This window comes from Leopardus geoffroyi, chromosome E2 (assembly GCF_018350155.1).
Source record: "Leopardus geoffroyi isolate Oge1 chromosome E2, O.geoffroyi_Oge1_pat1.0, whole genome shotgun sequence".
Taxonomy (NCBI): Eukaryota; Metazoa; Chordata; class Mammalia; order Carnivora; family Felidae; genus Leopardus; species Leopardus geoffroyi.
This window is the reverse complement of record NC_059335.1, coordinates 44153148-44166116: the sequence shown is the minus strand read 5'-3', so window position 1 is coordinate 44166116 and position 12969 is coordinate 44153148. Positions and strand designations below refer to the sequence as shown.

Here is a 12969-nt window from a genome sequence, read left to right as displayed (position 1 = left end):
AGCATCTGCAGAGTTGGGTGCTCCAAGGAGTATATTTCAACATTGTTAAGGGCAAAAAAGTAGAATCATTCATGTCCATGGATGGTAGGGACATTGAATAAATGCTGACATCCAAACTGGGTATGTCATAGGCAGAAAGGCAGCCTCCGAGGCCCTGTTGTGAAAAGGTATAATGCAAAATGTGTGTGTAATGAATGCACAGGGGGAAAAGGTTGGAAGGACACGTACCAAACTGTTGCACCACAAAATATGAAGGATTAACATTAAGGTGGTCCCCACTGGTATGGCCAAACACACTAGTTATTTATGGGTGCTAAACTTTATTTGGATTCCTTATTATAGGCCCTAAGGGCCAGAGTCCTAAAATCCCATTTTGCAGATGAGAAGCAGGCCCAGAGTGAGAAAGGGATGTTATATATCCATCCCCATCCCAGAGCCCAGGTTCATTTTCTCCAACTCACTCAGAGGCTGGTGACTAGTTCCAGTGCCAGGGGAATCTAGATCCATCCACAAAGACCAGCCTTGGCTAGAAAAGGCCACTTCTCCTCCTCAACACCCTCCAAAAATCCCAGGGGAGGAAGGCCAGTCTGCACAGTGGCTGTTTGGTTTTATTATTAGTCTCAGCTGAAGGTAGGGTTTCAGGCTTTTCAGAGAGGAGTTTAAGATAAGGGGCAGCAGGTGTTTGCTGGCTGAGACACCGAATCCTCTCACCTTATCAGCAAAAGCAGCAGGGCCCTGAGACAGGGGAACCTGAGGCCACAGGAGCCAGAGGCTGCAGCTTGAGGGAGAGCCAGGAGGTGGCCTTGACCTGCAGGCTAAGGAGCTGTGGACCAAGGATGGATGAGGTTTCCCACTTAACTTCATTCCCCTTTGACTTCCCATCCATGATCTGAGACTTAGGACACCCTCAGTCACATCCTCCAGAGCCTTGGTGGCAAACCTGACTGGACATCAGAATTGCAAGGAAGGCCTGTTAAAGCAGATTGCAGGGTCCCACCTAGAGTTTCTGATTCGGCAAGAAATGCAGATGCTGGCAGTCCAGGAACTGCACTCTGAGTACCAGCGCTTTAAAGCATTAGTCCCTCTTGTGGAAAGAAAATTTTTAATTCAACTTCAGCAATCCCTATGGCTTCACTTGAGATTCTTCTCTCTTGGTTCATCGCAAAGAAAATGTTAAACTTCGCTTTAACAAAGGAACGCACGGAATAGTTCTTTCCCTGCTGTCTCTTCATCCTTATTCCTGCATCCGTGTATTGTTGGGATCGCTCCAATTTCACATACATCCTGGGTGAGTTCTCTAATTTTCTGTCTGGCTTGATTTTGATGATGATCAGGTGTCATTAAAAAAAAAAAAATACAATGAGGCCATTCTTTAAAGGAGGAAAATCCCCGCAGAGGTTGATTGTGAGGATTTGTTTAAAGGAAACAGTGGAAGTTAAGTGGTATTTGGCCCTAAAAGGTATCAAATAAATGGTAGCTATTACCAGTGAACACAAATTGCACCTACAGTGTGGCAGATATGAAGCCACCCAGTCTCCATAAAAATTCCCCATTTTATACATGAAAAATGTGAGGCAAGTAGAGGTTAAATTACGTTGCTAGGAAGTGGCAGTATCAGATGCTCCCTAAACACCCCCCCCCCCACCACCACCCCGGCCTTTCCTTATAGAGCCCACCACACAGAAGAGGAAATGTTTGCCCACATCACAGCAGCCACTGTTCCAGAAAAGACGTTGCCTGTAGTCCTGGTCGGGGCTCAGCCTGGAGGTAAGGGAGTTAATGTTTCTGTCCCACAGAAGAGAAGCTCAGAATTTGCAGAGAGATGGGTGCCTCGCTGGTTTAGTCGGAAGAGCATGAGTCTTGATCTCAGAGTTGTGAGTTTGAGCACCACGTTGGGTGGTTTAAAAAAAAAAAAAAAAAAAAAAAAAAAGAATTTGTAGAGAGAGGGCAGGCTCACCCTCATCAGGCCTCCTCGGACACGTATACAAATCCTGAGCTTCCTCCATCATCAGGACAAAGCTGGGTGAAGCCAGCAGGGTTAGATGTGCTCACTCCCCTTATAAAACTCTGAAAATTCTAAAAACCTCTGAATTGGACACCGAAGTGGGTGAATGGTATGGTATAGGACTCGTAGGGCAATAAAATGGCAATAAAAAAAAGTTCACTCCCCAGGCACCTCTGGGAAAAATTCCTTTAATAAAAAAGTTGTAGTACATTTACACGATTGTCATCACCCTTTTGCTACAGCACTCAATAGGGAAAATAAAAAATAAAGGACAACCTAGTCGCGCTCAGTATAAAAACGCAGTAATTCATTCCAACAGGAGGCCTTATCGCCTGGAGAAGAGACACAAATGCATGAGGGCATGTAAGTTGAGCAGCTGAGGTCTGGACTTCTGGAGGAATCCAGAGGATGGCTGAAGACCCGCCTCTAACTTTTTGAAGACAGTATTTAAAAAAAAAAAAATTAAAAAAAAAAATTCAGGTTGTGATAAGAGGCCTCATTCTAAGGAGCTGGGTCCATTCCAGAGAAAACATCATCACGCGGGGGGGGGGGGGGGGGCCGGGGGGGGGGGTGCAGGGGGTGGTCAGAGTCTGTCCAGTCTCAGGACATAGAGCCAGGCATTTTATGGCAGGTTATAGACTCCTGGAAATTTGGTCTCAGAAGCAACCCTGGCCTAGTCTGAGAGGTTTTCAGAAGTGAAATCAAACTGCCCATGGCCCTCTATTCTGAAAGGCTCAGAAACCACCCCTTAATGTCAGACTTGACACCTCTCTCCTCCAAGTTGCTAAGGCCACTTCTTGACAAGCTCCCAAGTTCTTGGCTGAGGAGAGGACTCAGGCTCCTTGGAAATGCCACTGCGGCCCACCTTTAGCCCGGGTCCTGTTGGAAGGCCGCCTAGTCGTCCTGGCCACCACCATACATGTCTGCCAGCTTCTTGAAGCGACTGCCCCACTCATTCAGATAGTCATAGTCTTGGTCCTGGTCAGAGGCTGAGGAGGTGAGGGAGCTCAGGGACGCGGCATCAGAGCCGCTGCCCTCGTAGTCAAACACCAGCAGGGAGTCGTAGGGCGGGGCTGTGGGGTCCGTGTTTGCCGCCTTCAGGTTCTGTGGCGACAAGAGCAGGTGGTTAGGAGCGGCGGTCAGACACTCAGCAGCTGTGGGAGCTCGGGCAAGGTAGCTCACCCTGCCGAGCCTGCGTTTCCTCATCTGTGAAGACCTCTCTTTCCTCCATGCAGGTTTGAAGGGTGAAATGAAATAATGCACATGGATACTTAGCACTGAGCCCAGCATACAGCAGGTGCTCACTGTGGCAGGTCAAGAGCAGGGAGGAACTCTGAAACCAGACAGCTTGAGTCAGAACTCAGACTTCACATACTAGTTTTGTGACCTTGGGCAAACCCCTTTTTATCTTTAGGTGCTGTTTTTGTCTGGTCTCCAAAACGGGAGACTTCAAATAGTTTCAGAGGAATACACTAATACATGTAAATATATGTAAAGTGTGTATTAGAATAGTACCTGGCATATAGGGGAACATCATTTTCCTCATTTGTAAAATCAGGACAACAATAGGATTCCTTCCCTGCAGTCGATGTGGGCATTGAATGACATGGTATTTGCAAACTATCTGACACAGAGACATTCTGGAAATGGTCTTCATTTAACTGGAGGGAAAAGTTCCAGGTATTTAGTTCCAAGGCATCTTTTCAAACCATCTGCTCTGGGCAACTTTCCCCAGACGCTTTTGTTTTTGCACAGCTCTCTCAAATATGCTCATGCTAAACAATAGAGTCTAACCACCAGGCTACTTCTAGAAGGCAAGAAGGGGAAGCAGAAAGGTTCAAGCCAGGGTGAGGTATTTTGACAAGCCACTGGGCCCTCTGCCCATCATTGCTTCCCCAAACCCATCAATCTATCTTCCCTCCCTCTTACTGAGCACCTCTATTTTACAGGGCACCCAACTGGCTCAGTCAGTAGAGCAAACAACTCTTGATCTAGGGGTCGTGAGTTCAAGCCCCACATTGGGTGCAGAGCTTAAGGAAAAAAAAAGAAAGAAAAACCTCCATTTACTGCTAATGGGGTCCCAGGCTGTGAGAGGCTCCTATCATTTATTTCCTGTGTACCTAGTTCAGTGGTTATCACAACCCTGCCTGTATATTTGATTTTAAGCTTGGGGAGCTTTAAAAAAAAATTGGAGTCTTAAAAAGAAATCCCTGGTTTCCAGGAATTGTTATTTTTCAAAATCCCACAGATAAATCAAATGTATGATCAGAATTAAGAACGCTGGAGACACTCAGCTATTATCAACAATAACTATCATAACCTAATAAATGCCAGGGGTACCTGGGTGGCTCAGTTGGTTAGGCGTCCAACTTCAGCTCAGGTCATGATCTCACGGTTTGTGAGCTTGAACCCCCTGTTGGGCTCTGTGCTGACAATGCAGAGCCTGGAGCCTGCTTAGAGTTCTGTGTCTTCCTCTCTTTCTGCCCCTCCCCACCTCACCTCTGTCTCTCTCTCAAAAATGAATAAACATTAAACAAATTTTTAAATAAAATAAAATAAATGCTACATGCCAGGCCAGTGGTTCCTAGACTCAAATTACTTGGGAATCTTTTAAAAATTCTGAAGCCCAGGCCATATCCAGATCAATTAAATCACAATCTCCATAGGGAGTCAGAAACATCAGTAGTTTTTTAAGTTCCCCAGGAGATTTCAATGTTTGGAAACTACTGTTCTAGGTGCTTACTCATCTGACCCTTAAAGTGACTTATAACAGCGGGTCCCCAACTCTGTTCCACATTGGGATCAGATGGGATCTTTAAAAATTTAAACCCAGGTAGTTTGGCTACACAGTTTTCAAGCAACTGTTATGTGTGTTGCATAAATGAATAAATTATTCTTAACCTACTGTTAACCACTCTGCAACTTAGGGTTTTATGGAGGAGAAAACAGAAGCCCAGACGTTAGCCAAATGTCAGGAGGTCACACAGCTGGTTGGCAGGGGAGCCGAGATTTGAACCCAGAGCCAAGACTCCAAGCCCATGCTTCCCCCCCCCATGCTGCTGGTGCTTGAGTCAAGGGCTTCCCTTGGCTGGCCCCCTATGCCTCACCTCGATGATGAAGTTCCCAATCTCATCTGGGTTGGCTGGACGTGGACGGTACATGGGTGTGGGGATGAAGGACGGCGCCACATCATTGCGGAGAACGACCTCAGGCCGGGCCTCCAGACCACGGTGGAGTTGGGTGATGTCATAGTCCTTCATGAAAGTCAAGGACAGCATGGGGTTGAAAAGTGAACTCCTCCACCATTTGTATGTCATGCCATTTCCCTGCCACTTGGACGTTCTGGTTCATGGGTAGGTCTTAAAAGATAGTCTTTGTCAGATATTTCTGAAAGCCCTTGTTCCCACAGCTCCTCCTCCAAAATTAAGCACAGGCTCAAGGTCACCTTAGCTGGGGCCAAAGGGACTACAGCAGTAGACCACACACCCTCTCAGAAGAGAAGAGGTATCAATCTTACATGAAGATGGATGTTTTAGGCCAGAGTCTGGTCAACGTAGCTAATATGGTTAGTTGGTTAACCCAACTATCCCTGCCAGTGGCCCTGGAGGCATCCATTTCCCAACACTTAGACCTTCCCAGTGCCTCACCTGGTCCTCTTCACCACCTCCCTCTTCGCCATAGTAGAAGACATTGTCACGGGTGTCATCTTCTGGGAGCAGAAGGGGCTCCTTGACCTTCCTCTTCTTCCTCACCAACAAGAGGAGGACCAGCAGGAGAACTGCAAGAGTTAAGGAGTGTGAATATTCACCCCCCACAACCACGGAGCTGGCCAATAGCCCCAAACCCTTAGCACCCCATCTAATTTTAGACCCCTTCACTCCGCAGCCAGGGTTGAAAACACTTCAGTGGCTCCCCTGCACCTAGGAAAACCCCCAACTCCTTATCAAAGTGTACTGGATTGGCCCCTGTCTTTCTCCACACATCTACACCCCCACGCGGGTCTGGTCACATTTGCCTCCTTGGAGTTCCTCAAATAACACCTAGCAGTTTACCACTTCAGGAGCTTCATGTGGGCTTTTCTCATCTGGAACATTTTGTACACATGGCTCTCACCCTTCAGGCCTCAGTCTACTATCCCCTCTTCCTAGCAGCAAACTGACTTCATTCCCCCACCAACAATTCTGTACCATTTATTGTCAGTCTTCCCTTATCGGTGATACTGGTCCTCAAGGAAACACTCCTCTGTGGGGATGGGAATCTCCCAGCAGATGTTACTTTTCAACAAGACTCTTTTTCAGTCCCCAGTGACCCCTACATTAGCCACAGATTTTAAGTTAAAAAGCGAGACAGTGAAACTCTGATATGGTGCAGTAATTTGAACTTAGGTGCAAATACTATTTTGGTATTTCAAGAGAGGAACTTAGCTTTTAGTAATATGGTTTGAAAAGTTGGCAGGCCATGTGGACACAGGAGTATTGGCCAACTAATGCCTAGCTGTTCTCCCTAATGCCAGGACTACCCCCAGCTAATCCCATATGAAGAAGCGACCCCAGGGTCCTCTCTGTGGCTGTCCAATGTGAGAGGATACACCCACCATTTAGCTTTAGCACTTTTTTTGGCCTGTTTACACAATTCCTGTCCATCTCTGGCCAGTCAAAACAGACCTACCCTTCTTGGGGAGTCTGTGGGTTATCAGCATGCACACCCTATGTGGGCCAGACTGTAATCTTTGCCTCCCCTTTTCCTCCTCACTGAGTCTGGGGAAAGGCAGGAAGGAGGTGAAGTGGACTTCTCACCTGAACCAAAGTTACATGTCTGCCTACTGATATCTCCATTTGGACCGTCTGGCAATTCTCTTCCCATGATCCTTTCCAAACTGGCTAATGGAAACTCCAGTTTCTACTTGTTTGGGTATTAGAATCATTGATGGTTCTTTTCTTCATACCACATATGAATCTGAATAGATTCTGCCTTGAAATACAACCACCTCTCACCATCTCACTCCTAGAATATGGCAATAGCTCCTTAATAGTCTCCCTGTCTCCACCCTTACCCCTGTACAGTCTGTTTACTGGGAATCCTATAAAATTCAAGTCAAATCACATCACTGCTTTGCTCTAAACCTTCTGATGACTTCTCATTTCATCACATCCTCACAATAGCCTACAAGGCCCAACAGGATGCTCTGCCACAACCATCACCTCTCTGACTTCATCTCCTACTTTTTTCCCCTTTGCTTTTTCCACTCCAGCAATTTATTGTTTCCACACACCAAGCACAGTGCTGCCTTAGGGCCTTTGCACTTGCTGTTCCTGAGATAGCTGCATGATTTGCTGCCTCACCTTTTTCAGGTCTCTATTCGAACATCCCTTCTCAACAAAGCCTTTCTTACCCATCCTACTTAAGATGGCAGACCTCCTCACTCCACTTCTTTTTCTCCATACCAATACCGATTTCTCTGCCAGATGATTTACTGCCTGCTCTCTGCATGCAAAGTAAGCTCCATGAGGGCACAGAGTGGTCTGTGTTATAAAATGCTGCACCCCCAGCGCTGAAACAGTGCTTAGAGCACTGTATGTGGATTCGTTAAAGTTTGCCCTTGTTGAATTCGTACCGGATTGTGTTTCTGTGTAAGGAATTCAGAGGGTAGAAAAAACAAAGGTGATAGGTTCTACCTTTAAAGAACTTAGCTTGTAACTAAACACTTCCGCCCACTAGACTCGTGACTCTCAAACTCTAGCATACATCAGAACCCGTGCTGGGCTTGTTAAAACACAGGTTACTGGGTCTTACCCCTAAGTTTCTGAATCAACGGGTCAGGAGTGGGCCCGAGAACTGGCCTTTTTAACAAGTTCCTGGGTAATTCTAATGTCGTTGGTCTGAAGATCACACTTTCAGAACCACTGCTCTAGCCTCTAGATGACATGACAGTTGGGCTGGGTCTGTCTGTTCACGACTGTATCCCCAAAGCCTGGCACATTCCAGAAGTTCCATCAACATCTATTGACTGAATGACACTCCTAGAATTAAGAGTATCAGGAAGAGATATGCAATGTTGGGGATGTCTTAGTCCCAGCAGTCCAGGGTAGAACTGGGTCTTCTAACTACCCCATCCAGAGAGGGGAGAGGGCACGGGTACTCACGCAGCAGAGCCAGGACAGCTCCCAGGACCGGGAGAAGGAAGCCCCCCTTCCAGGGTTTGGGGCAGGTCTCCACATGGCCGTGGCAGTCACACACCGTGGCGCTGATCACTGTGAGCTGTTCCTTGTTGCCATGGTCAGATAGAGAAAGGTGCACATTGTATGTGTCTTGCTTCAGGAACTTCTTCAAGGACAGGGCCACTGTGTTTCCTGGAGTGGACAGATAACATTCACCCTGGGAGACCCCCAAGTGGAACTGGGCAGATCATGTTGGAGGTCTGAGGAGACAGCCTCTACATCTGGGCAACAGGGAGAAATATCCCAAAAGCACACTTATGTCAAGTGTTAAAAGTTGATATTTGGCCAAAGCCAAATATGCACCATCATGGAAAGAATTACTGGAATAGGAAAATTTATTTATTGGGGCGCCTGGGTGACTCAGTCAGTTAAGCATCTGACTCTTGATTTTAGCAAAAGTCATGATCTCGCAGCCTGTGGGTGTAAGCCCTTCTGTCAGGCTCTGTGCTGACAGCATGGAGCCTGCTTGGGATTCTCCTTCTCTCTCTGCCCCTCCTCTGCTCACACTCCCTGTCTGCCCCCTCCCCTCTCTCAAAAGAAATAAACCTAAAAGTTTTAAAAATAAGGGAAAAGAAATTCATCATTTTTCCCCCTTAAAATCAATAATTACACTATTTTTTTTTTCACCTTTATTTATTTTTGGGACAGAGAGAGACAGAGCATGAACGGGGGAGGGGCAGAGAGAGAGGGAGACACAGAATCGGAAACAGGCTCCAGGCTCTGAGCCATCAGCCCAGAGCCCGACGCGGGGCTCGAACTCCCGTACCGCGAGATCGTGACCTGGCTGAAGTCGGACGCTTAACCGACTGCGCCACCCAGGCGCCCCTTTAATTACACTATTTTTAAAATAACGAAGTTTTTAAAAAGTCATGTCATGCAAGGCCAAAAATTTCTCAGCACCATTAGCTGCTAGACTGTTCTCGGCCTCAAAAAAGAATACATTGGAATAAATTCTTTCTGAGAGATAATTAACTCATGAACCATTAGGTCATGACCTGAGATGAAGTCAGAGACTCAACTGACTCAGCCACCCAGGCGCCCCTCAAGCCATTTTTAGTTCAAAGTTTCTGCATGGGGTGCCTGGGTGGCTCAGTCGGTTAAGCATCTAACTTCAGCTCAGGTCATGATCTCACAGTTCATGAGTTCGAGCCCCGCATCGGGCTCTTTGCTGACAGCTCAGAGCCTGAGCCTGCTTGTGATTCTGTGTCTCCCTCTCTCTCTGCCCCTTCCCAACTCATGCTCTGTCTCTGTCTCAAAAATGAATAAAGCATTAAAAAATAATAATAAAAAAAAAAAGTTTATGCAGACTCTCTGGCCTCCTCCTAGCAAGAAGGCTAGAAGGGAGAATTTGCCCTGTTCCAATTCAGCGATGGCAAGCAGAAAGGGAGCTCTGCAGGCTGAGAATTTAGTCTCCTACATAGATGCCAACATGGTGTGTTTCCCTGAAACATCCCTACCACCATCCTATCCCCATGCTGGATGGCGATTTCTCAGGTGCTGATGACAATGGTGGTGCCAGTGACTAAGCAGGCACTAACTGGGAGCCATGCCCTACTCTTCTCCACTACCACTTTAAGAGGCAGGTACTATTTTTTTTTAATGTTTATTTACCTTTGAGAGAGAAAGTGGGGGAGGGGCAGAGCAAGAGGGACAGAGGATCCAAAACAGGCTCCACTGACAGCAGAGAACCCAATGCGAGGCTCAAACTCGTGGACTGTGAGATCACGACCTGAGCTGAAGTCTGACATTCAACTGACTGAGCCACCCAGGTGCCCCAAGAGGCAGGTACTATTATTCTGATTTTACAAATGCAGAAATTGAAGCTCAGAGAGGTCAAGTAACTAATGTGAGATCACACTGGGGTAGGGGATGGATTAACTCCCCTGACAACAAGGACATGATCAGTTAGAAAAACTAAGCTAAGCTGAGATGCCTGGGTGGCTCAGTTGGTTCAGCAGCCGACTTCAGCTCAGGTCATGATCTTGCAGTCCATGAGTTCAAGCCCCGCTCCTAGAACCTGGCACCTAGAACCGGATTCAGATTCTGTGTCTCCCTCTCTCTCTGCCCCTTCCCCATTCACACTCTGTTTTTAAAAAATGAATAAATGTTAAAACAAAAAACAAAAACTTAAGGGGCCACTGGGTGGTGTCCGACTTTGGCTCATGTCATGATCTCACAGTTCCTGGGTTTAAGCCCTGTGTCAAGCACTATGCTGACAGCTCAGAGCCTGGAGCTTGTCTTGGATTCTGTGTCTTCCTCTCTCTCTCTCTCAGCCCCTCCCCTGCTTGTGCTTACTCTCTCTTTCAAAAGTAAACAAACATACATTAAAAAAAAAAAAAAAAAAAGGAAAGAGAAACTAACTTAAAACCAAGAACCAGGTATCAATATTATCACCAGGTGTTGGTACCAGTGGGCTTTGGTCATAATGCTCACACCTGACTGAACCAGATCTGTGATTGCTGCTGGGAAATAGTGGTGATGAATGAAGGTGGCTGTTCACACACCTACTGAGCACTGATGTACCAAACAACGTGTCTCTTGTGTCATCACTTAATCTTCACAATAACCGTATCGCAGTAGGTACACTTATCAGCACCATTCTACAGGTAGGGATAACTGAGGAACAGTGAGGTTCAGTAGCTTGTCCATAATCATAAAGCTAGTAAATGGAGAAACTGGGTCTTGAACTAAGGCATTCTGGTTCCAGAGTCCATGCTGTATAAACGATAAGGTCAGGGATGGGGGAAAAAATGGCTTCCAGGCCACAATGGGGTAACAGGAGACCAACTTGCACTCCTCAAAGGAAAGGTGCTGGTCATACATAACCAAATCACAGGAATCACAAAATTGAGATCATGTGGGTATCTGAAGCAGGTCTCCTGAGTCCTTTCAGGGCTAGGCTCAGCAGCAGTAATAGACACTGGACATATCCAAGTAGGATATATAGATAAATATCCTATTTATAGGGGCAGAACCTATATATACTGGTTCCCCATTTCCTTCCTAGGGGACCTTAGCCCCAAGAGGAAAGGGGAGACATTTTAAACCAAAGTGAACAGTGTCTCTCCAGGGGCCTTCCTGGCACTTGAGGCTGGATCCACCTTTCTCACACACCCCGGGTCCTCACCCACTTGATACCAAGTTAGACCCCTTTTAAGTCCTGTGACAACTAAAATACCATGACAGACTGAGAACCTCTGGGTGGATGGAAAGAGAAAGCACAGGGAGATGGATTGGAGCAGGGGTGTGGGGGAAAGGGACTGTGGCTTCTATTTCTGCTCCATACTTACCCACTCTGTGCCCTTGAGCATACTATTTAACCTCTCTGAGCCTCATTCTCATCTTTAAATAGGTATAAAAATACTGACCACAGAAGGTGGTAGAAATATTACAGAAGGAAAGAAAAGCATTTTGCCTATTGTTCAATATGCATTCAATAAATGGTAGGAAGCAGAGATCTAATGATAAATCAGACTGTCTGGATCCAAATTCTGGTGGCCATCATTTTCTAGCCATAAAGCCTTTGGCAAGCTATTTAACCTTCTGTAAGCCTTGGTTTCGTCGTGTAAAATGGGCGCATACACATTTATGTGTGTTAATAGTACCTTCTTCACAGGGTTGTTGTGAGGATTAAGTCACCTAATCTATGAAGCATCTGAAGTGGTATAGTATATACCATATATAGTATATACCAGTGATATACTAGCACATACTAAGTATGCTCACGACATGTTAGCTATTATCACTGCAGGAATCCTAGCTCTTTTATTATGTGATACCGAGAAAGCCACACCCTCTCTCTCCTGGCCTCAGTTTTTCCATCTGTACGGGAAGGTGGTTGGACAAGAACAGTCTTAAAGGGCTGCTGTGGCTTTCCACAGGCTAACACAAAGTTAATAAGTATCGAAAGAGTTGAATGGTGTCTCTCCAACATTTTATGTCTTTTTTTTCCTTTTTTTAAATGTAGCCTTATGCCCAGCATGGAGCCCTATGTGGGGCTTGAACTCATGATTCTGAGATCAAGAGTTGGATGCTTAGGGGTACCTGGGTGGATTCTCCTTTTCTCTCTCTTTTTGCTCCTCCCCCTCTGGTGCATGCTCGCACTCTCGCTCTCTCTCTCTCTCTCTCTCTCAAAATAAATAAATAAACTTAAAAAAAAGTCAGATGCTTAACCAACTGTGCCACCCAGGCACCCATTGGTTGACGTTCTTAACTCAGTGACCCACAAGATGCTGGAATGTGTACAGGGTCCCGGTATGGGGCAGACACCCACCTACTACCCACCACCACTCAATTACCTTTCTCATTGACCTCTGCTGTCCAGTAGATATCCGAGTCATGTGTGAGCTGGGCCTGGAAAGGGGAGGTGTGGGGGGACAGGTCCTTGTCCGTGATGTTCAGCACTTGGGGCACAGGGCTTTGGTTGCAGATAGTGATCTGTCGGGGCTCGGGGACCGGGCCATGGTCGTTGATGTCCATAAGTGTTAGCAGGAGGGTCCCAGTGCCAGTGGTGGGAGGGCTCCCTGTTCATAATTACACATAGGATCCCTTTTAGTATCTGCCGTTGGTTGGGGTGATGAATGAGCGTTAAGCTCTCCTATGACCTATCCAATCAGCCCCAGGGAGGTTCCTTTTTACTGCCCAGCTGTAACTTTTCAAGACCTTCCATGCCCTGCCCTGGTCTCATCATAGATCAAACCAGTGATGGTAAATCCATGGCGGTCATGCCATCTTTCCCATAGCAGA

General features: G+C 46.6%; 1 protein-coding gene across 3 annotated transcripts in view; it reads right to left on the bottom strand.

Annotated features, from left to right (window-relative positions):
• Window positions 1–2177: 2177 nt before the first annotated feature.
• CDH3 (cadherin 3) overlaps window positions 2178–12969 on the bottom strand; it is a 59913-nt gene continuing 49121 nt past the window's right edge. For all 3 annotated transcript variants that reach the window (XM_045443297.1, XM_045443296.1, XM_045443295.1), the window contains 5 exons: window positions 12522–12746; window positions 8149–8355; window positions 5653–5783; window positions 5113–5259; window positions 2178–3109 (listed from right to left, as the gene is read on the bottom strand). In XM_045443297.1, coding sequence (XP_045299253.1) covers window positions 2900–3109; window positions 5113–5259; window positions 5653–5783; window positions 8149–8355; window positions 12522–12746 — 920 coding nt within the window. In that variant the 3' untranslated portion in view covers window positions 2178–2899. The remainder of the gene's footprint in view (window positions 3110–5112; window positions 5260–5652; window positions 5784–8148; window positions 8356–12521; window positions 12747–12969) is intronic.